Consider the following 21,064-nt stretch of genomic DNA (forward strand, 5'->3'; position numbering starts at 1 on the left):
AATAAATGTATTTTCATTGGGTACTGTAGCCATGAATTGTTTGCAGTTTGGAAGGGGGCTAATTAAGTGCTCTTTGTAGCATGAGATGAATGTTATTTATTTATTGAGATCATTCAGGTATCAGCAAATAGTGCTGGTGTTACACAGTGTGATGTAACTCTCTGAAGAACCATTTGTGAAGAAATTCAATATGACCATAGTACAGCTGCAGTTGTGCTTGTGGGTTGTGTAATTGTACATCTACCCTAAAGTAAGTGAATTCATCTGGTAGTTATATAATAATGAAATTCTTTATATTATCTCCTGTTGATTTAAAAAATGATAATTTCCTCATTCTGACTCTTATCAAATTATGTAGAAGTATCAGTGTGTTAATATATGCTATAAAATTAGAACATATGCTTTAAATAATGACAGTGAAGTGCTTCGAATCAGAAACTGACAGCCTTTGCCCCTCAAAAGATCAGATGTGTAGGAAAATGGTGTTTTCCCTGTTGAACATGCAAGAATCCCATCCCCAAGGATTAATGCTTTGAGAAGGACTTCACTACCTCCACAGGATATTAGTAGAGCTTCTTTTATGTATAGAGATAGTTTGTAGAGTAGCTGTAAACATTCTTTTGATGTATTTTGTTTATTTATCTGGAGAGTCAAGTCTATTTCTGTAAACACTTCAGAAATTTACTTTTCTGTAGTAAGTTTCCTCTGGAAGACTTTTTGAGTTCTTCTGTTGCTACAGTGCCTGTCCTTTGTAATGTCAATCAATGTGTACTTGATAGGAAGTCAAACTTTTGAAGAAAGCATGTATCGTTGTGCCTTTCTATGCAGTTTAATTTGGGCTACATAACAAGACACCTCCATGATTTTTTTTTTTTCTGGCAGATATTTAGGTGGTCCTATATGTTCATGTCGTTCCTATGAAATAACTTCAAGGTATTTTTTATAACTATAAAAGAAGTTCCTAGAAGCGCAAATCACTCTTGATTGGCAGTCTGCACCTTGCCTAATCGGTGCGAGGATGACACTGGTCACGTCTGAGCAACCTCCTGCTGCTGGTTTCCCAAGTTACAAATCAGAATTAGCTGCTGACAGCCAGCCAAATAACTTGGGCAAATACTTAGGACAATGGGCACCGAAGGGCACCTCGTCTCTGAAATAAGTCGGCGGTTTATAGACACTGAAGCATTTTTGAGGATCTCTTAAGCTGAGCCACATGGTGCTCAGCTAGGAAGTTGATTGATGGTTTTACACAGAAAAAAAATGTTTATGAAAGAATGCTTTTCTTACAGATTATCCTGCGTTAATATATATCTGATGTGCCTGGCGGTGTTTCAGCACCTGGCTGTTTGCCAAGGCTTGACACTCCTGCAAGACACAATGCAGTTTGTGTCTAGCAGCACAGAGCTTTTTGTTTTATGATCCTGTTTCTAATGAAATAGACACTTCCATAAGAATTCTCCGTTAAAGCAATAATGCTTCTTACATTGTGATAGTTGCTTGTTAACTTGTTTATCCAGGCTAAAGCATAGTCTAATTTTGCATGTTTTTTTGGTTGTTTTTTTTTTCATCTTATACAGGATTTAGGTCTTTCGTTATCTTTCTGTTTCACTGATCAGAATAAATGCAAAAGCTAACAGAAGCTCTCATGTAAAGTTAAATAATTACAGAATCCATGCAAAATGTACTAACCACGTTTCCTGTTCTCATATACCAAGCCAAAACAAGCCAAGAGGTGTTTAAATACCTTTGTAAAGATTAATGCTGTAGGAAATCATCAGGAGCTGCAAGCCTGAATCCATCTGGAGATCTGACTGTAATCAATTCAGAGTACTTGGGAAAAGTTTGATACTGAATGTCCTTATTTGAGTTATTTACAGGTGAATTTAAACTGCTGATTTCATATATCTGGCGTGCTTTTCTACAGAGCATGAGAAGAAAAAATGTATTAACATGCAGCGGGTAGAATGATTAAATCCTTCCTCTTAATCTGGCGGAGCCACAGAACTTATCCTTATTTTCAAACTGCAGCATAGAAATTGCTCAGGCTATGGCTCCCTTATGTTATATTTATAATTAAGGGCTGGAGCAAGTAAATGATTTAGCTTTAAACTTCAACTTATGTCTGGCCTCCCTAACATCACTAGTGAATGATTTTTGAAGCCCCAAAGCCCTCGTATGATTCAAGATGATTGAAAAGATGTGTGTGATTTCTTTTATAAGGGAGGCTTTAACAAACCATCACCGAGGCTGAATTATTTCTCATTACTGGCAGAAGGTGCTTCATTTAAATTGGGTTTAAGGTCATTGACAGGGCAGGTTGAAGGGGAGGAAAGAGAAGAGATGGGCATTGTGGTTAAATGTGTTGGAACAGACCAGGAAAATAAAACGGAGACTGTCAGATAGTCTCAATATTTGTTCTCTCATGCATAGAAACGTACACAGAGAGAATGTGCAGAAAAACTATTGCTCCAGTGGCATGCATTCAGGCATATGGTGTGATGAATTGCTTGGAGGCCTAGTGCTAAAGAATATTAATGACCTGAAGAAAGAGAATTATTTAACTGTCTCATGCTATTGATTATTGTCACATGCTTTTATTTAGGTGTTAAAATAGTAGACTAAAATTGTTGGTCAAGTAACTGTAATTACAAGTTGAACTTCCTAGGAGCCTGTTCTTTTTACCTACTTAATGTTTATTATATGTAAGACCTGCTCTTTTGCAATGTGATAGATGCCTGCTGTCTTAAAGCTTGGTGCCCTGTGGTGACTCCATTTGGTTACTCCTGTGACTGTGGCTGAGCTCTGCCTGCCCTTACTTGGGACACCACATCAGACTGTGCTTCCTCACCTACTGACTTGTATTCCTGAGTCCTGTGGAAGCTTACCACCAGTGAGATTTCCAGTTTTCTGTCAGTTTTGGTAGAAACTAGTCAGTGAGTTGGATTGTTGCTGGTATAGAACGATATGTGCACAGCATGATGGTGTAAAGCTTGTTTTCTTAGGTATCCTGATTCAAGGTTTATTTCTTAAATATAAGCGTAAGGGGTTCAAGTCCACACTGGGCTCTAGAATGGGAGGATTCGGTAGCAGTAATGGGTTCTAGTGAGTCAATTCTTACTAAATGCAAAACAGGGATTGCCTAGGAAGTGTATAAGCTCACAATTTCTCTGTTGTTCTGTATTGCTGTTGGTCAATGTGATTGATTTTTAACTAGTGCCTTGTAAGACTGCCATCAAAACCCCTGTTGACGTAGTACTTAGAAATGTAATCAAATGAAGGGAAATTTCATTGTAATCCCAGGACAATTTCTGATTTATTTATTTATTTATTGACAGGAAGAAAGGAATATGTTTCCCTTGGAAGATTTTTTTTTTTTCTAAGACGTTTCAGTTTATTTTTTGCTTCAGATCTGTAGTTAATACTGTAATCGTTATTCAGCCCAGTCAGTTCTTCTGATTTTCGTTTGCATTCATGTGTTCAGGTTCATTCTTAAAATGTTTATTTCCCATGTGTGGGCCTCCATCACTCTGTATAAAAGCTGAGATAGTGCAGGTATGCCTAGAGTTCACTGTAGGAACATTGGAAATGTTTTCATTCTGTGTGTTTGTTTCTTTTTATTCTTATACTATATCTGATCATCTGATCTTTATATAGAACTTACTACATGCTTTTCATTTCCCTTTGAGGAAAAATGTTGAAATAGGTCACTGCTTTTTGTATTTCACTTGAGGGCAGAGATAGGAGGGAGGAAATAACAGAAAAGAGTATTTCTGAAAATAAGTTAAGCTCAAAGAGCCTTTTTATTTCTTAATTTGTTTTGTAGGGACAAAGAAATTATGCTACGCTGACTTAGGAGTCTCTGTGAGCCTTTAATAAATTGTTTGGAAATTCAAACGTGTGCCACTGGTCTGGATCTCCTGTTACTAAATGGAAATTATTGGCAGCTAAAATATATTACTTAAGAAATGATGCTTTTTCCACCTCTAAAATAAGGGAAGAACAGACCCTCTGTTGGGTTTCCTTCTGTTTCTAACTTTGTTAAAGCTTGTTTTAATATGAAATTGCAAGTGCTAAGTGTAAATAGAGCATGTTTCCTCTGCAGTTGAGAAGAGTTTGTGATAGTATACGTCGTTGTTAGCTGTGCTTTGGGTTAAATGCTTAATGACTTCATAGTGAATTCTATGGATTTTCCTTTATCCAACTTAGTGTATGAATTTTGACATTTTTATTAAAAATGTTCTGTAAAATTATTTGCCACCTATCACTATAAGAAAATATAAACATATGCAAAGCGATACTTCTTAACTATTGCATCGTATTTCTTTCAGAAAAAAAAATGGAGAACATTCTTCAATAGCATTTGTAATTGATTTGTGACTCCTCTATAAAGTTAAGGTTAGAATTTATTTTCAGAGTCCAGAGTGCCCTGAAAGAAAACTATTTAAGCTCCTTCAAAGGTGATTTATTTATGCGTGGAATTCTGCCCCGTAGTAGTTGCAGAGTTCTATGACTTGATTGCGGTGTTGCTGTTAAATGGATCAACCATTGAAATGCTCTGCTAATATTTTTGTAAGTTTTGAAATACTGAACATGTTATATTTTAATTAGTAGTAAAACTTAGGCATAGTAGTGACAACCAAAGAGAAACCTCACTCGATACTTTTGGCTCTTCACCCTGAAACTCAGAACTGATGAAAACTGTTGAAAACCCTGAAACAAGCAACTGTCTTTTTAATATCAGCTTTGATTGCTGCTTCTGTAATGATATTCAATACAATCATTTACTGTTAATAAGAATTGCTAGTGAGAGAATGAACAAGAGTTTTGTGCTCATTCAGAGCAGACATACAAGGTTGGTATATTGTTCAAAGGAATTTTCTTTCTGTTCTTGACACATGAGGATTTTCTGTAAGACTGACTAAACTGCTGCTGCCTGAGGGATTTTTCTGCAGACTGATTTTTCTGTGTCCCTTCAAACATCCCATTAACAATGGTCATTGGCTGGAGTGCTGTACCAGATGAACTACATCATTCACCCTAGCTGCTGTGGTATTCTGTGTGTTCCTGTCACAGTTCTGGTGTGTTCCTCTAGCACATGTGTGCATCGCTGCCAGAATTTGGAACCCAGCCTGCCTTTAACTTTTCTCTGCTTTCCAAAGTGAAGTAAATATTGTCTCCCTAGGCACCAAAAAGCTGGTACTTTTACACTTCAACATTAGAACTGCTATGTAAAGAAGCACTGTTTGAGAACACAGGTATCCTTTGAAGGGAAATGTGATCTCAGTATTAAAAAAACCTCCTTAAAAACAAACAAATAAATAAATAAATCTTCTAAGGCAAAATCTTTAAGGCTTTCAGGTTATCTGTAACGATGGTTTCCTAGCAGTTAATGCAGATGAGCAGCTGTTAGAAGATTTGTACAGTTCAGTACCTTCATAATTTTTTCCCTCGGACTACATTGATGAGTTGTGCTTTTCAGCATGTTATCTCAAAATCATTACGCTTTTTCTTTTTTAATGAAGACAGAGGCAAGATTGTATAAGACTTGTAGTTATGTACTAAACATTTAAAGAGAAATTACTTAACAGACGAGGATATTACTAACTTATTTTGACACATTTCCAAAGTGTTACTTTTTTTATTCCAGTGTCATCTGCTTAGTGTTTCCTTAAAGGAGAAATAACAGCCTTTTTCTTTCTGAGCAACCAAACTATTGTTTGACTTCTAGTTTTGAAAGTATCAAGTGATTGCACTTTGAATATTCTTTTGATAGAGACCTTAATGGGCATTAGTCTGCGTGAGGAAAAAACATTAATATCCTTTAAAACTCATGAATGATTTCACTTTGACCTTCCCGTGGATATCTCCAACAGATTTTTAATTGCATTTTGATTATGATGTATTTTGTTGGTGTGTCGCTGAATGTTTTATATAACTTTAGATTAAGGTGGATAGACCTGCTGTGTCCTTGGTGAAAATTCAGTAGATATACTTAAATAAACTTAGAATCGGGGAAACTCCATTACTGGCATTATACAAGTGTTCTATGTTGGTCACTCCAAAAGTAATGCCTCCTATATATTTCCATGGAAACTACAGCAGATACAAAGAGCCCAATAAATCTATTTGATAGAGCAAATTCTGAGCTACAGAACACTATTTTTCAACACAGCCACTAACATTAGCTATACATTTTCACAAGTTATGAAAAACAGACCATATGCAATGCTTGCATCAATCTACACTAGCAGAAATGACCAACTATCACTGTTGCCTCTGCTAAAGTACACCCGCCACCACCTCTCTGGGCTCACATTTACTGTTTGGTCTCTATAACTGCTTCATATAGAGAAGGGCCTTTTTAATAAATACAGAAGTATTCTGTATCATTCCTGGTCTTATATCTTTGCTGATAGTTTAATTGCTAAACATTCTTCAGCACTAGTGTTTGTCATTTATGATGGTGGTACTTAATTATATTTTTGTTTGATCAGAACACAGGAGATTTTAAGATTTCTGCCTTCGTCTTGGGGTATGTAACAGGTCAGAGATAATTCATTATTGTTAATATTTTCAGTCAAAGTTGGAGGCAAACTTTTATCAATTTTTTTTTTTTTTTGCTTTAATCATATTTTCAAATTTCAGTGTTTTGCTTTAACTCGAATTATTTCATACTAGTTTTCAAGTAATTTTAAATATGTCATGTGTAGATGTCCAAAACATGGCTTCTTTCTACTGTTATTAATCTATTAAAAAAAAAAAAAGAAGTCAGAAACTTTGAATGAGAGAACATTATGGGCTCTGGCTCTCAAAAACACAGGAAATTTGGGCTGGAGAATGATTTCTGGAGAGCAAGTTCCCATGTAAAATGATTCTACCACATCCTGTAGCTTGTGTTCAAGCTGCTATTGTAGAATCTGTAAGCTATTCTCTTTCTAAACTCATTCTGATTATTATTTAGCTTGGCTACAAATATATTGAATTGTTGAAACTTGATATGGCATGTTACTTCCAGAGAATTAATCAGTTTCCATAAAAACATTGTTTAAATTAGCACTACAAAGATGGCTATTCAGTAAAAGCCTCCATTAATTAGCACTGCATCCTGTAATGTCATAGAAAATGCCTACAGCTCACGACTATGTATGTGAATTTGTGCAGCATGTGACCATTTGCATCTAATGCTTCATCTGCAACAGACTGATAGCCTATGTTTTCATTTTTAAATGGAGAACTTATGTTATAATGAGTGACACGTTACCCTTTCTTTTTTCAAGTGAATTTCTAAGTCATAAACAAAATCTCATATCTGTCTTTTTCAGTACAGAGTTTCAAATAGATTTCTCATTTGTGTTTCAGAAATAGCATATAAATGATATATTTTAATTCTTTAGTTTTTTTATGGGGGAAATATTGCCTTTTCAGTAGCTGAAGAGTATTTATTTATTTATTTATCTTTATTAAGAGTGCTAGACTGGGGGAGGGTAGAGTGCCCTCTCTATTTGCTTATAGTACATGGCCAACAGGAGCATATCAGTAGCTCTCAAAGTGTGAAGCATAGAACTGAGAATAGTAATTCCACATTTCATGGGCCTACCTATCTGTTTATTATATACAAGACTAAAGAACAATTCTAAATCATAATAGTTTAGCATTCATAATGAAATAGCATTCCTTTGTGTTTAAGTCCCTTCATGCAAATGTTGTCAAAAAGAATAGAACAATTCAGTTGGAATCAGCCTGCAAAGACTGAGTCCAATTCAACTGCCTGATCTCTTTGGGGGTAACTAAAAGATAAAGCATGTTATTGAGGGCACTGTCCACATGCCTTTTGACAAGCATGGAGCATCAACCACCTTTCTACGAAGCCTATCCCTCTGGGCATCCTGTTCTCCAGGCTGGACAGTGCCCTCAGCCATTCATCACAGGACGTGCCTGCCAGCTCTGTTACTGCCTTTGGTGCTTCCTCTCAAAGCTTTCAAGGACCTTAACAATCTTGTTATTCTGTGGAGCTGAGAACTGCACCCAATGCTCAATGTGAGGCTGCATCATTGCTAAATACAGTGTGATAACTGCCTCTTCTGGCCATCTGGCTGAGTTGTGTTTAATGCAGCCCAGGATGCAGTTTGCACCTTTGGTTGCCAGACTAAACTGCTGGTTCATGCTGAGCCTGCTATCAACCAGCAGCTTTAGATCTCCATTGCTTTAATTTCTTGATACATGTACAGTTATGTACCATTGGAGTGACTTCTTTAATGGTGTTCTTGATTCAACAAACAACTGATTTAGCTATTTCTGTCTCTGATCATTAGTATGCATAAGACTTAGGCAAAAGTTGTGATTCTTCCCCTCTACTCTGCTTTCATGAGACTCCACCTGGAGTACTGTGTCCAGTTCTGGAGTCCCCAGCACAAAGATGTGGAATTTTTTGAGTGGGTCCAGAGGAGGGTCATGGAGATGATCAGAGTGCTGGAGCATCTCCCCTGTGGGGACAGGCTGAGAGTTGGGGCTCTTCATCCTGGAGAAGAGAAAGCTCCAAGGAGACCTCATAGTGGGCTTCCAGTACCTGAAGGTTTCCAAGGAAGCTGTGGAGAGACTTTTTAGAAAGTCATGTAGCAGCAGGATGAGGGGAAATGGTTTTGTACTGGAAGATAACGGAATGATAATGGAAGATAATGTATAGTAACATTAATTTCCTCATTGAAAGCAAGGTGCGTAATGCTGCATTGTGAACACGGAGCTATTATCTGTCTGTCTTGATGCCTTTTTGAGTCTCTCTTGCCCTAGCAGAATAAAACTGGGCTCATGATAAGTTCAGCCATCATGCTGTTTGCAGCAGCAACTGACTTATTGTACTGTTACCTGTCTTCCCCCTGTTCCTCCCCACTTTGCTAAGAAGCACTACAGCTTGAAAATGGGCAAATCTGCTGCTTTATGCTCAAGCAGCAGGCTACTAGGAACAGAGTGTCCTACAGAGATTGATGGGACCTATTTTACAAGCAAGGACAAGGGTTAGCTTTGTGGAAGAGAGAAGCCTGTTATGCTTACTTGAGTATTTAATGATTAGTTGACCCTATCTGCTGTATGTTTGTGATTGGGAACATTCTATTATGAAAAATTTTTTGTTTCTAATGCCATAGCAAGAATAAATCATTTTAACTAAGCTTTATTACTTTCAGAGGTATTCTTATTTCTTGTTCAGTTGAATTTGGAATTGATTTGCCTTTTTATTAAAGGGTAATAATTTCAGATACTAATCTCATCAAAATACTTTATTTTGTTTATCATTATACCCATAGAAATAAGCAAAACAAACAGTATTTGGTATAAGTTGTGAAAATGCTAAGCCCTGCAGCACACACAGGTAGAAAACTTCCATTGTGAATACCTTGATGGTGAAGTGTTTGCTGCAAAAGGAGAGATTTTCCTTTTGATATTAGTCCTCATATTCTTGCTTCCCTCTCCCAGTTGTAACACTTCTTTGAAAATACAGCTTTGGCTGTTGCAAATGAGGCTTATGTTTAATGAATTCAGGAAAAAAAAACAAACAAAAAGGTAAATCCACTGAGCTGATGGTCTGAACAGTTCATTTTTCAGATGCCTATCTTTTGAAAAGGAAAACCTTAAATACATCTCTGTCTAGCTTCCTATTTCGTAATCACACAAGATGAAATGGAAAGCTGCCATTAGAAGTATCTAATAATGGCACACCTATCAGACTCCACATCCATCTAAATATAAACTGGGTGGTAGACTATTCTTACGTTAACGTTACACAGCTGAATGTAAAGAATAAACAGATAGGTGGGCCAGAGATTTTCATTCCACTCTGTGGTGTGTTTTTTCAAAATCACCAAAGTAACCTTAATAAACCTATGCAAAAAGTGGTGGGGAAGTGTGTGTATGTATTTGTTTCATGTGAGGGGGTAGTGTTGGGTTTGTTTCTGTTCTTTTTATTTTATATAAAACCAAAATGATTTTCTTGTTGTTTTTTGGATGTTTTGTGGGTTGTTGTTTTTTTTTGGTTGGTTGGTTGGTTGGTTTGGTTTGGTTTTGTTAAATTTTCATTTAGTTAGGAAAAGATCTTTTTGAACAGTCCTAGTTTTTATTATTATGATTATTATTATAATCATTTTATTTTTGTCTAGCTCTGACTTGGGTCCATACATTACATCGCCTTTGAGGCAAAAAATGTTTGAAACCAAGAGTATTTAAGAAGGTTAACACATTTTCATTGTAATAGCTTTGAACTGCTTCTTGAGCTTTTTTGCGTTAAACTCCTTTTAAGCTCCGATTTCAACTTCATATATAAGTAAATAGCGTGTTTTAATTTTTGTAAGATGACTTATAAATCTGAAGTCAAGAGATGTTTCAGGATTCTTAGAAAGTAGTAACCAGAAGAGATAAGTGGGTCCAAGGTATGATTAATTCTACTGGTTTAGAGTATGCAACTATAGCCCAAAATTTTTTGTTCTCATCACTGAAGTTATGTCTATATTAAATGAATTTTTAAATGAAGTTCCTGTTAAGGCTTTGTATCATTCAACAAAATCATGCCATTAATACATTAATGTATAGCTTGTACATCTTGAATCAATGGCGTGTCCAAACCTTTAATGGTTTGGAGGACAGGGAGGAAGTGTAACTTTGTGTGTGGAATGAATGATAGTCTTCCTCTGTGTTTCCTTCTGTAATATTCTAGTGTGTTTCACTTCAAATTGATTCTCAAACACATTTGTTTTCAAAAATATGCGGACCATGAAAGTTAGTGTTTTCATTTCCTAAGCACTGTAATATATGTGTCATCTTGTGGGCATCAGGAACCACAACTGCTTTAAGGCTTGTGCTTGAACTAAACAGTTGTGAAACGTAGCTGTACTTCTTGCTACTGCAGCCTTCTATCCAGAAATAATAAAAATAATCCTTCAATGCGAGATAGCCAAGTTTGCAGAGAACCCAGGTTTGTGTCATTATGATGCTTTTCTCTCTCATCATCCACAGATCGTGACAATCAGGAAATTCCTGATGACTGGAGAAAGGGAAATGCCTTCTATTGCCCTTCAAGAAGGCCAAGAAAAGGGGAACTGTAGGGCAGCTGAACCTCATGGGGCAAAGGTATTTCTAGGCATGTGAAGGGCAAGGTGATGATTGGGATCACCTGCAGTAGATTTACTACTGGCAAATTGTATGTGACTGCCTTCTCAAGATGTCTGGCTGTGTGGAAGAGGGGGAAAATGTAGAAGGTTTATTTTGTGTTTTTTCATTTGCTTTGTTTTAACTTGAATTTAGCAAAGTCTTCACAGTAGTGTCCTATAATATTATTGCACCTTGATGAGGTGTGGACTGGATGTGTGGATGATAATGTGGCCAAGAGAACTGGTTAGGCTGCCTAACTCACAGTTGGGGATCCATGGTATGAAACCTAGCTGGTAGATCCTAATGGCATTCCTTGTTGATCCTGGGATCAGTATCTCGTATGTTTACTAACAATGTGCAGAACAAGGTATAAAGTGCATTTTTAGTGAGTTGGGTGATAAAACCAAATAGAGGTAGTTGGCAAACTAGGGGAAAGGGCTAATAGACCTAAACAATATGGATAAATGAATTGGCAGTAACTACATGGAATTCAGTGAAGGGAAATAAAATCTGCTGGCCTTCTGTGATGGAGTAATGGCATTAGTGGACAAAAGAATGGCAACTACCTGGATGTGTGCAAGGTCATTAAGATGGTCCCACTCCACATCCTTATCTGAATTGGAGAAATAGGGGTTGAAGGCTGGACTGTTCTGTGGATAAGGAGTTGGTTAGGGCTGTGGCCAATGGTGTTTTGTCCAGATGGAGGCTGGTTATGAGTGGTGTCTTCCCGGGATCTGTCTTGGGATGGGTGCTCTTCAAAATTTTTATCAGTGACATAGACAGTGGAATTGAGAGCACCCTCAGCAAATTTGCTGATGACACCAAGGTGAGTGGTGCAGCTGACACAACAGAAGGAAGGAATGACATCTAAAGGGATGTGAACAAACTAGAGAAGTGGGCCCATGTGAACCTAATGAAGTTTAACAAGGGCAAGGGCAAGATACTGCACCTAGGTTGAGGCAATCCCAGGTACGTGTAGGAACTGGAAGGAGAGCTCACTGAGAGGAGCCCTGCAGAGATGGATGAAAAGCTTGACATGAACCATCAATGTGTGCTTTCAGCCTGGATGGCCAACAGTATCCTGGGTTGCATCAGAAGGGTGGCCAGCAGGAAGAAGGAGGGAATTGTCCCCCTCTACTATGACATTGTGAGGCTCCATCAGGAGTACTGTGTTGAAGCCTGAGGCCCCCAGCAGAAGAAAGATGCTGATCCACTGAAGAGAGTCACAAAAGCTTTCAGAGGGCTGGGGCAGCTGTTTTGTGGAGAAAGACTGAGGAAGCTTGGCTTCTTTGGACTGGAGAAGGCTCCAGGGAGACCATGCTGCAGCCTTCTAGTACTTAGAAGGAGCATGTAATCAGGAGAGAGACCAACTTTTTATGTGAGCAGATAGGGATTGGACAAGGGGGAACGGTCTTAATCTAAAGAGGGAAGATTCAGATTACATTTTGGTAGAAAATTTATTACTGAGAGGGCGGTGAGGTTGTGAAATGCAAGTTGTGGATGCTTCACCCCTGGAGGCATTCAAGACCAGGTTGGATGGGGTCCAGGGCAACCTGATCTACTGGTTGGTAACCCTACCCATGGCAGGGGTATTGGAACTGGATGATCTTTCAAGTCCGTTCCAACCCATGCCATTCTAGGACTTTATTATATTATTAAATGTACGTGGAATAGCAAGAAGGTCAGAACTGGCTATCTCCCACCATAGCAGCCTGCAGAGAAATTAAACTGTAGGCCAACAAATAAAAAAAAAAAAATCAGTAGGATCAGTGTCTGATATTTTAAAATCTTTTGACAGTTTTGTAGATTGAAGTAAATTTTTCGGATGTGGTAGATTTCTCTTCAAATTAATAACTGCTACTGCTGAAAAGTGTTTTCAGTCGTGTCATGGTAATAAAGCGAAATACAAAGGCCTAGATTTTTTAAATTAAAGAAATAAGTCATTTCAGGTGGTCTCTAAAACAGAAACATATTTAAAGTCACAACTGTAGGATTTCTTCCTTTTATAGGGATTGTTTAGACTTCTCTAGAAAAACTAAGTTAAAGTGTGTTTCAGATAATCTGCAATGATTATTTTTTATAATGAGATGTTGGAGAAAGAGTTGGTTCAGAACTTCCTGTATTTACTTGGAAACATCTTGTTTTCCAACATTTTTATTCTCAGTCATCTCCAGTTACAACAGAGTGCAGATTGGGATCCAGCTGTTGAGGTTACTCTTGTGCTGGGTGGTGATGGCAGAATGAGGAATAAACTGTGCACTGTGACCAAAGACAGACATGTAATTACTTGAATATAATGATAATTGACCTTAATAATGTAACAAACTCTCCGAGTTTGCACATCCAGTCTCTGCAGGCTGGATCAATTTTCTTGTTTACAAAATCAGCTTGCTTTTATTAGCACCAAAATTATCAAATAACAGAATGGTGTATGAGCTGGTCAGGCTCACTGCAGAAGAGTAGGAATAAAATGCTGTATACAATTAGACACTGGATTTGAATAGCTTTCTACATACAGCTGTAGTGCAGAGGGGCAGAGGGCTGAGTGGAAAAAGGAAGGGATTTTCCCCATTATTAAGAAGACTGGGGAATCTATGATAAAACAATAGATTGCTCAGTTTGAGACTCTTAAACTCAGAATGTAAAGGACTAGAATAAACAGCTCAGCAATATCTGCCACCAAGCCCGTATTGCCATAGTTGTTCATGCAGTTCACTTACTCTTTTTGTAAATACAGCATCTTTAAATATGGGAAGATTCATTATGTCAGCCTGAAATTGGGAAGGGAGCTCTCTAAAATACAGGTGCTCTTCCCCTCCTCCTCTCATTGAGACTTCATCCTTGGCTCTCTCAGCATGAATTACTCCCACTGCTTATTGTTCAACACCCTGATAGGAGAACAGACGAGACAGTTATTTTTGTTGTTGCTGGTTTGCTATTACAGCTGCTTCCTCTTCACGTGATTTAGTTTGAAGTTTCAGCCCACCAGGGTGCTAATGGTCCCCACCTCACTTTAAAACCTCACTGTTGTTTTCCACCTGAATGTTATTTCCATTTCTATCCAGATGAAAGCTTAGAAGTGAGATTTATGCTATTTCAATAGAAAAACAGCAAGTGAATTACTGTTTTGTAGTGTTATGATAGCTATTGGAAGCTGATATAAAAAATACAACAGGATGTTAGCCATCATTTATATCATTTGTGTTGCACTTATTTCTAAAATGTGGGTGAACAATAATTCACTTGTGGGTTGTTGGTTTTTTTTCACTGTAACTCTGGAAAATGTAGGACAAGCAAATCTCAGAATACGTTTTATAACATTGTACTGTCTGTTCTGAATGCAGTTCTAAAATGATTAACAACCACAGTGGAACCCAGTGTGTGACTGTATGTGTAGACAAGTTCAGTGTATTTGATCAGGAACTGGACAGCTGTACTCAAATGTGGCTGCGAAGCACTGATGGAAAGTTGGATAACCAGAGGGCACTGCTTCAATACTTGCCACTAGGCTCCTACATGACCAGAGCTATGCATCTGTCTCATTCTTAAAGCTTAAAATCTTAGAAAGTTGTGAGTTTCTTAGTTTACCTTTAATTTGTCAGTGTTTTCAGTTGTAATTAATGAATCACTGTGAGAACTTTTCTATCCTAACAGAATTATCTTTGCTTGATGTAGCTGCTGTCAACCTTTATCATCCATCTGCTGTCCATGGTGAAAGCTTCCATTTTTGTAAAATTTGTTATTAAAGAGATAAAATACCTCTTTTTATTTGATTTGATTCTCTGTAGTTCTTTGTATTTTCCTCATCTGAAAAATATTTTCATACTATAAAAATTCATATTTTATGATACTTTCTCTACTTGTCCAGAGAGTGCTTTGATGCTTCATGATTGCTTTGAAGGATGGTTGTGGTGTTCCAGATGGTTTTGTTTACTGGTTCATTGTTTTTATTAGAAATCCAACCCCTCAGTGAGTTAATGCTAACTTTTCTTACTGGGAATCACAGGATCTTGCTCTCATCCAGCCTATTTTCGATGGCTTATTTCTTGCTTTGGGGCAGCGAGGGGGAGGGGGTGGATGCATTATTAAAAAGGTGGGAGCTGGGCAGACTGATGGAAGTGGCTGCATGAAACCTTGTTGCTTTCAGCCATTATTAAAGGGTGGTGCAACATTTCCCCTCTTTAAGCAAGAGGATATTATTGCCAAATTTCAGTTTTTGAGGTTGCTACTCTTTGCAATACAAATCAAATATATGACTTTCCAAGGCCCCGACTGGTGGAAAATAAAGTATGAACAGCCTGGAAACAGGCTTTTCAACACTCTCACTTTGTCAGGTAGTGGTGACTAACTTTTTAAATACAACCTTAATATATTGTATTTTCTCATTGAAAGAATTTTAGCAGTTATTCTAAGAGGACTGTTAGTCATTATTCTTTAGAGCTGTTTTTGTTTATTGGAAGCTTACCAGTTAATAAGTTGACTGCTAGTAACAACCATTAGTGCAAACTCTTTGCTTGGGTAATGTTGCTTGCAATGTTTAATGAATTAGGTTTGAAAAATAGAGCAGAGTACTAGACGTGACTGACTTGCTGTAGAGGCAACACAGAATTAGTCATTGGCTGTGAATGTTAATCACTCCATGGCAATGATAATTTACAGCATTGTTGTAGCACTCTTGTGCTCATAAAATGAACTTAATAACCCACTGCTACCCATGGGATAAGCCTTCCTTCCTTCCCTCCCCCTTACAATTGAAAACCTAGTCTGGCTGCATAATGGCCTCGTGAAATCCTGCATTAAAAAGAGTGAGCAGCTGTATGATAAAATAAACAGCTCTAAAACAGATCTGTTAATTATCTCCATCTTTTATTCACAGAGGGTGTTTGTGAGATATGGCTGACCAGTGAAGACACGGGGGCTTATGGCAGAGACATTGGCACAGACCTCCCTACGCTTCTGTGGAAGCTGGTTGAAGCTATTCCTGAGGGAGCTATGCTGAGGCTTGGCATGACAAATCCTCCCTATATTTTAGAGCATCTGGAGGTAAGGAAGGAAAGAAAATTATTTATACATTAGACATTTATTGATGGAGTCAGTGTGGAACCTTGTATATAATGCATTTTATTTTAAGTGGTAGCTTAAAAAATTTACAGACTGTAAGTAAATTTATAGAATTGCACTAATAGGGTTAAGCCATTTGCCTGACACAGCAAGTTATCTAGATAATAAGATATTCAAATCATTTTGAAATGATAATATTGCTGAGGTCCCTGACCTATGGAGCTTTATTATAGTGATGCTTGGCTTCTGTACGTGTCCTCTGTTTTCAAGAACTAAAGCAAATGTCATTAGCAGGCAATGGACTCTTGGATTAAAGTTTTCTTCCTGTTACATCTCAGATGAATGTTTCCAGAAACACTGTAAGCAGGCCTTGCAGAACAAGATGTTCGTATCCCTATGTCAGATGCTATTCTGAGTGTATGGAGAGCTTCCGTGATTAAAAAATGGTAATTTTAAGTATGTATCTGCATAAGAAAAACAACAAAGTAGTTCCATCAGATCAGAAACAATGTGAACAACAAGAGTACTGTATATGTGAAGCACAAACTGAGCTTGGTCTCAAACATGGATTGGTTTGGTTAGATTCTGTCTAGAACAAAGGTTGTCATTTAAAGTAAATTTTGTAGCCTTGTGTGTCAGTTCTATGCAGACAAAATAACTGTTGTCTGTGCTGCTTTTCTTACTTCCCTCCTGAAGTAAGGAATCTTATCTTGGTAGGAGTGAACAGTTTTTCACTTCAAGAGCTAAAGAATGCAGTACTCAGAGAACTTCTCGTCCCTTCTTTTATTCTTTAGCTTAACATGCACTTCAGTTAGACAGAGCCTCAAAAACAATCTGAATTAAAATCTTTAGGAAGTTGTTTGGTTGTACAGCTTTTTCTTCTTCAATAAGCATCTTATGCAAAAGCAAACAAGGCTGCTATTAATTTTCACTGTCTTGGTTTTCGTTTTAACTCGTGTTATAAAAAGTGTTTTGGTATAGACTGCTGCTTTTGTCCCTGCTGCACAACTTGTGAGTACTCCCGGAGGGATTTTCTTTTCTTGTTTCTAGCAACTGATTAAAACAACTGTCCTCCCCAGCTGAGGTGCACTACATTCATCTTAATTTTGATAAAAGCTGGGCAAGGCAGAAGGTGTTTTACATAGGTCACTATGAAAGTAATACCTCCTATTTATTTTGATGGAAACAATAACAGATCCAGTAACACTGCTTGATAGATAAAATTCTCACCTGTAAAACACTAGTCACCACTATTAGCTAAGCATTTTTGCCTGCCTTAAGCAAGAGACTACATGCTGCACTCATAACGGTCTGCACAAGCAGAGGTGACCTGTTGTTGCTGTCACCACTGCTGAAACGCATCACCACTGCCTCACTGTGCTCACATCCACTGTTTGGTCTCTATCAGCATTCAGCAAGTGTTGATGAATGTCAATCAGTGTAATGTGTTCCACATGGATTATTTCAACTGTACTCCTTTGCTTCATGCACACTTGCATGTCAGATGCCGTTTTGTCGGACTGCCCCTCTGCTGCCGTCTGTCACAGGGCAACAAAATGTGACAGAATACTGTCAGGAAGATTTAACTTCTGCTTCCATACCACTGTCTGTCTCTGATATCGTTGGCCAACATAGTGAAATAGGAGGCATTACTTTCAGAGAAACCCTGATACATTCCTTCAGTCAGTAGTTGTCTTACTGTAAGTGTTTCACTAATCTGTGAGTTATTTGATTTATGGTCTGTAGCCTTTGGTTTTCTCATTTTTCTACACAGTGCAGTAGTTTGGACTGTCCTTGAACTTACTTTTATTTAGGAAAGGACTCTGATCTTATTAAAAATGGACCAATGGGGATTCAGAAAGACCTGAAAATGTACATTTTTGATGTTGCTTTACAGAACATGCATTCTGTGTACACAGTACTAACTGTTAGTATGACAGCAACATCTGCTGTTGCCTGTTCTCTTAAGTTACATACTATTTCCAGTCTATATATTGTTTTTGAGGAATGTTTTACTCATATTTATGTTTTCAATGTATGCCCAAAAGTTCTGCAGCTTGTAATTTGGTGAAATAATTCCGATAATTTGTCGACCTGAATTTGTAAAAGTTATTTTACCTTCTGCTTTTCTGTCCACTCCCCTTTTCTGAGCTTGTATCTATGAAGGATCGCTCTGGAATGTTGGGCAGTCTCCTGTATACATTTTTACCAGACAAAATAAACCTTTTATGGGGAATGTGCTTTTAAGTTTCCAGTTGAGGAAAGAGTAATACTATGATTTATTTTAAAAACAAAAGAATTAAATGAGAAGTTCATTAGCCTTCATGTCAGTTGATTAGGATAAAACCCAGATGTAGCTCTGTTATCTGCTAAGAAAGCTATCAAGCTATTTTATGGGTTATAAACATCTTCCATTAACTGTTTTAAAAAGGTGCTACATTTGCTTTAATTTAATTTGTTATAGTATGTTGCTAATTAAGGTAGTGCTTGGCTTTCTGAGGAGAAAAAAAAGATTGTGGGAAAATGTATTTATTTATTGTGTGTGTCCAATAAAAGGAAAAAAAATTCTTCCAGTCCCATTCATCCTTTTTAGAAATTAGAAATTTGCAGCATTTGCACACAACTGTATGTATGCATCTGCTGTTCAAGGGTTTAGTTCACTTTATTAAAGAACATGTCTGATAAGTGACATAGAATAGCAGTTGTCATGTAAAAGCATGAATTCATGTTAAGATCTGGACTGAGTTACAGATGCAGCTACATTTACAATTTTGCTTCACATGCAATTTGTGCCAAATCTATTGAATCTTAGCCTCTAATGAGATGTTTTTCCAACTTTGTCTATTATTCTTGTAATCTCCCAAACTAACAGTTTGTATGACTTCTGTTTTGTCCAATAACACTCTGAGCCTTAAGTGTTTTAAAACTACCAGTTTTCAAAGACTTTCTATGCATCTATGCATTTTAGATGTTAATTAGTAATGTATAAATTCCATTATCACTAGAACTGCTTTTTTTTTCTTTTTTTTTTTTTTTTTTCTTTTTTTACTTGAATGTCAATTTTAGGACATTTCATATATAGCTATTTCCCTTCTATTTTCCTTCCAATAGCCCTGATAGCCCTGAATTTTACTCTCTGATAATTGAAAACATCAGGTCACTTGCTTAATTGTGTGCTTGGAATTCATATATTTCTTCTGCTCTTTGCTAGAGTCCCTGTGCCTTTCACTTGTCTGCATGGAAGGAGATGGTAAATAAAAAGAACAGAGATGTTTAGATGAATGCAGAGTTGTAGATGGTGTAGCTGCAATAGGAACAAAAATCTGTGATTTAACAGTGGCAATGATAATGTGCTCAGTGAACAAGGAAGCAGTTTTTCCTGTGAACAGAAGAACTGATAATGTAATAAAAGACTAAAAATTAAAAATGTATCATTTCATATGCAGCTGGAGCATAAGTTGCAGTTACTGTTCTAGTGCCTTAAAAACATAAGTGTGGGGAGATATTTTGAGTTGGGTGTTTTGGCTGACCTTGCCTCACATCTTGGTCCTTTGAAAAATGCCTTGCATTTATTGTTTTTGTTGTGAATCTGGATTTGGGGAACCTCAGCTACACATAAAGAGGTGACTTGGTGGCTGTCAAAAAAGTAGTTTGTATCCTTTGGCTAAAATCACAGGATTTTTTTTCATACTATATTTAATTTTCTGTAGTTATTTGGAATAGCATGCTCCTTCACCAAAAGATTCTTAGTTTGCTTTTTGATAAGCTGCCTATTAAGCTATTTAGAGATGGAAATTTATTTGCAGGTGTCAAAAAGTGATTATGAGCTCTTCATTTCTCACCACCATGCCAAGAAAGAAAATTATTTCATAAACGTACTCTTAGATATCGTCTGCCTGAAAACCATACAGTTGATAGGGTTTTGATTAGAGATCTGATGAAGCTGATGACAGTGTTTCCATAGCACTGTATGCCCAAGTTTGTGGCTGGGTTGTGGCCCTTTGAGTCTCGAATTATTAGTGTAGTGCCCACACTCATTCATCGGTTCCCTGGAAACAAAAGCAGAACAGAAATGTGACTGATTTATCATAGGAGTGTTTCTTCTGCCTCTGGATCTGATAGGCAGTCAGCAAAAAGCTGTGTAACAGCAGCTCTGCTGATTCTCTGGCTGATGCTGGGAGGCTGGCATGGGGGAAGGAAGAGGACAGTTTTGCCTAGACCAGGAGCTGTAGGATTAGAGCAGAGGAGAAGTTAAAGGTAAGTGGTGTGGATTTGTCACTGTCTTCATTCTTGGCTTGAGAAATTTGGGGGCCTGGATTTGGTTTCATTCAAACTCAAGTTTATTAAAGATGGGGAGTCAGTTTCAGGTTTTATATGAGGTGATTGTCCCTCTGTACTCATTCCTGATGAGGCCACACATCAAGCATTGTGTTTAGTTTTGAGCCCTTCACTACAAGAAAGACATGGAGGCCTTGGAGTGTGTCCAGAGAAGGGTAATGAGGCTGTGATGTGTCTGGAGCACAGGACTTACGAGGAGTGGCTGAGAGAGCAAGGATTGTTTAGTCTGGAGAAGGGGAGGCTGAGGGGAGACTTTATTGCTCTCTATAACTACCTGAAGAGAGGTTGTGGTGAGCTGGGGGTTGACTTCTTCTGCATAACTAGTGACAGGACTAGTGGGGGTAGCCTCAAGTAGCACCAGAGGAGGTTCAGGTTGGATATTAGGAAAAATTTCCTTTCTGAAAATGTGGTCAGGCACTGGAATGGGCTTCCCAGGGAAGTGGTTGAGTCACTGTGTCTTGAACATGAAGTGTTCAGGAAACGTTTAGATGTTGTATGAAGGGTCATGTTTTAGTGGGACAATACTGAT

General features: G+C 37.6%; 1 protein-coding gene across 2 annotated transcripts in view; it reads left to right on the plus strand.

Annotated features, from left to right (window-relative positions):
• The window catches only part of CDKAL1 (CDKAL1 threonylcarbamoyladenosine tRNA methylthiotransferase), a 344,063-nt gene that overhangs the window by 191,696 nt on the left and 131,303 nt on the right, over positions 1-21,064 (plus strand). For both annotated transcript variants that reach the window (XM_072328453.1, XM_072328454.1), the window contains exon 10: positions 16,013-16,179. In XM_072328453.1, the coding sequence (XP_072184554.1) occupies positions 16,013-16,179 (167 nt within the window). The remainder of the gene's footprint in view (positions 1-16,012; positions 16,180-21,064) is intronic.

This window comes from Excalfactoria chinensis, chromosome 2 (assembly GCF_039878825.1).
Source record: "Excalfactoria chinensis isolate bCotChi1 chromosome 2, bCotChi1.hap2, whole genome shotgun sequence".
Lineage (NCBI taxonomy): Eukaryota > Metazoa > Chordata > Aves > Galliformes > Phasianidae > Excalfactoria > Excalfactoria chinensis.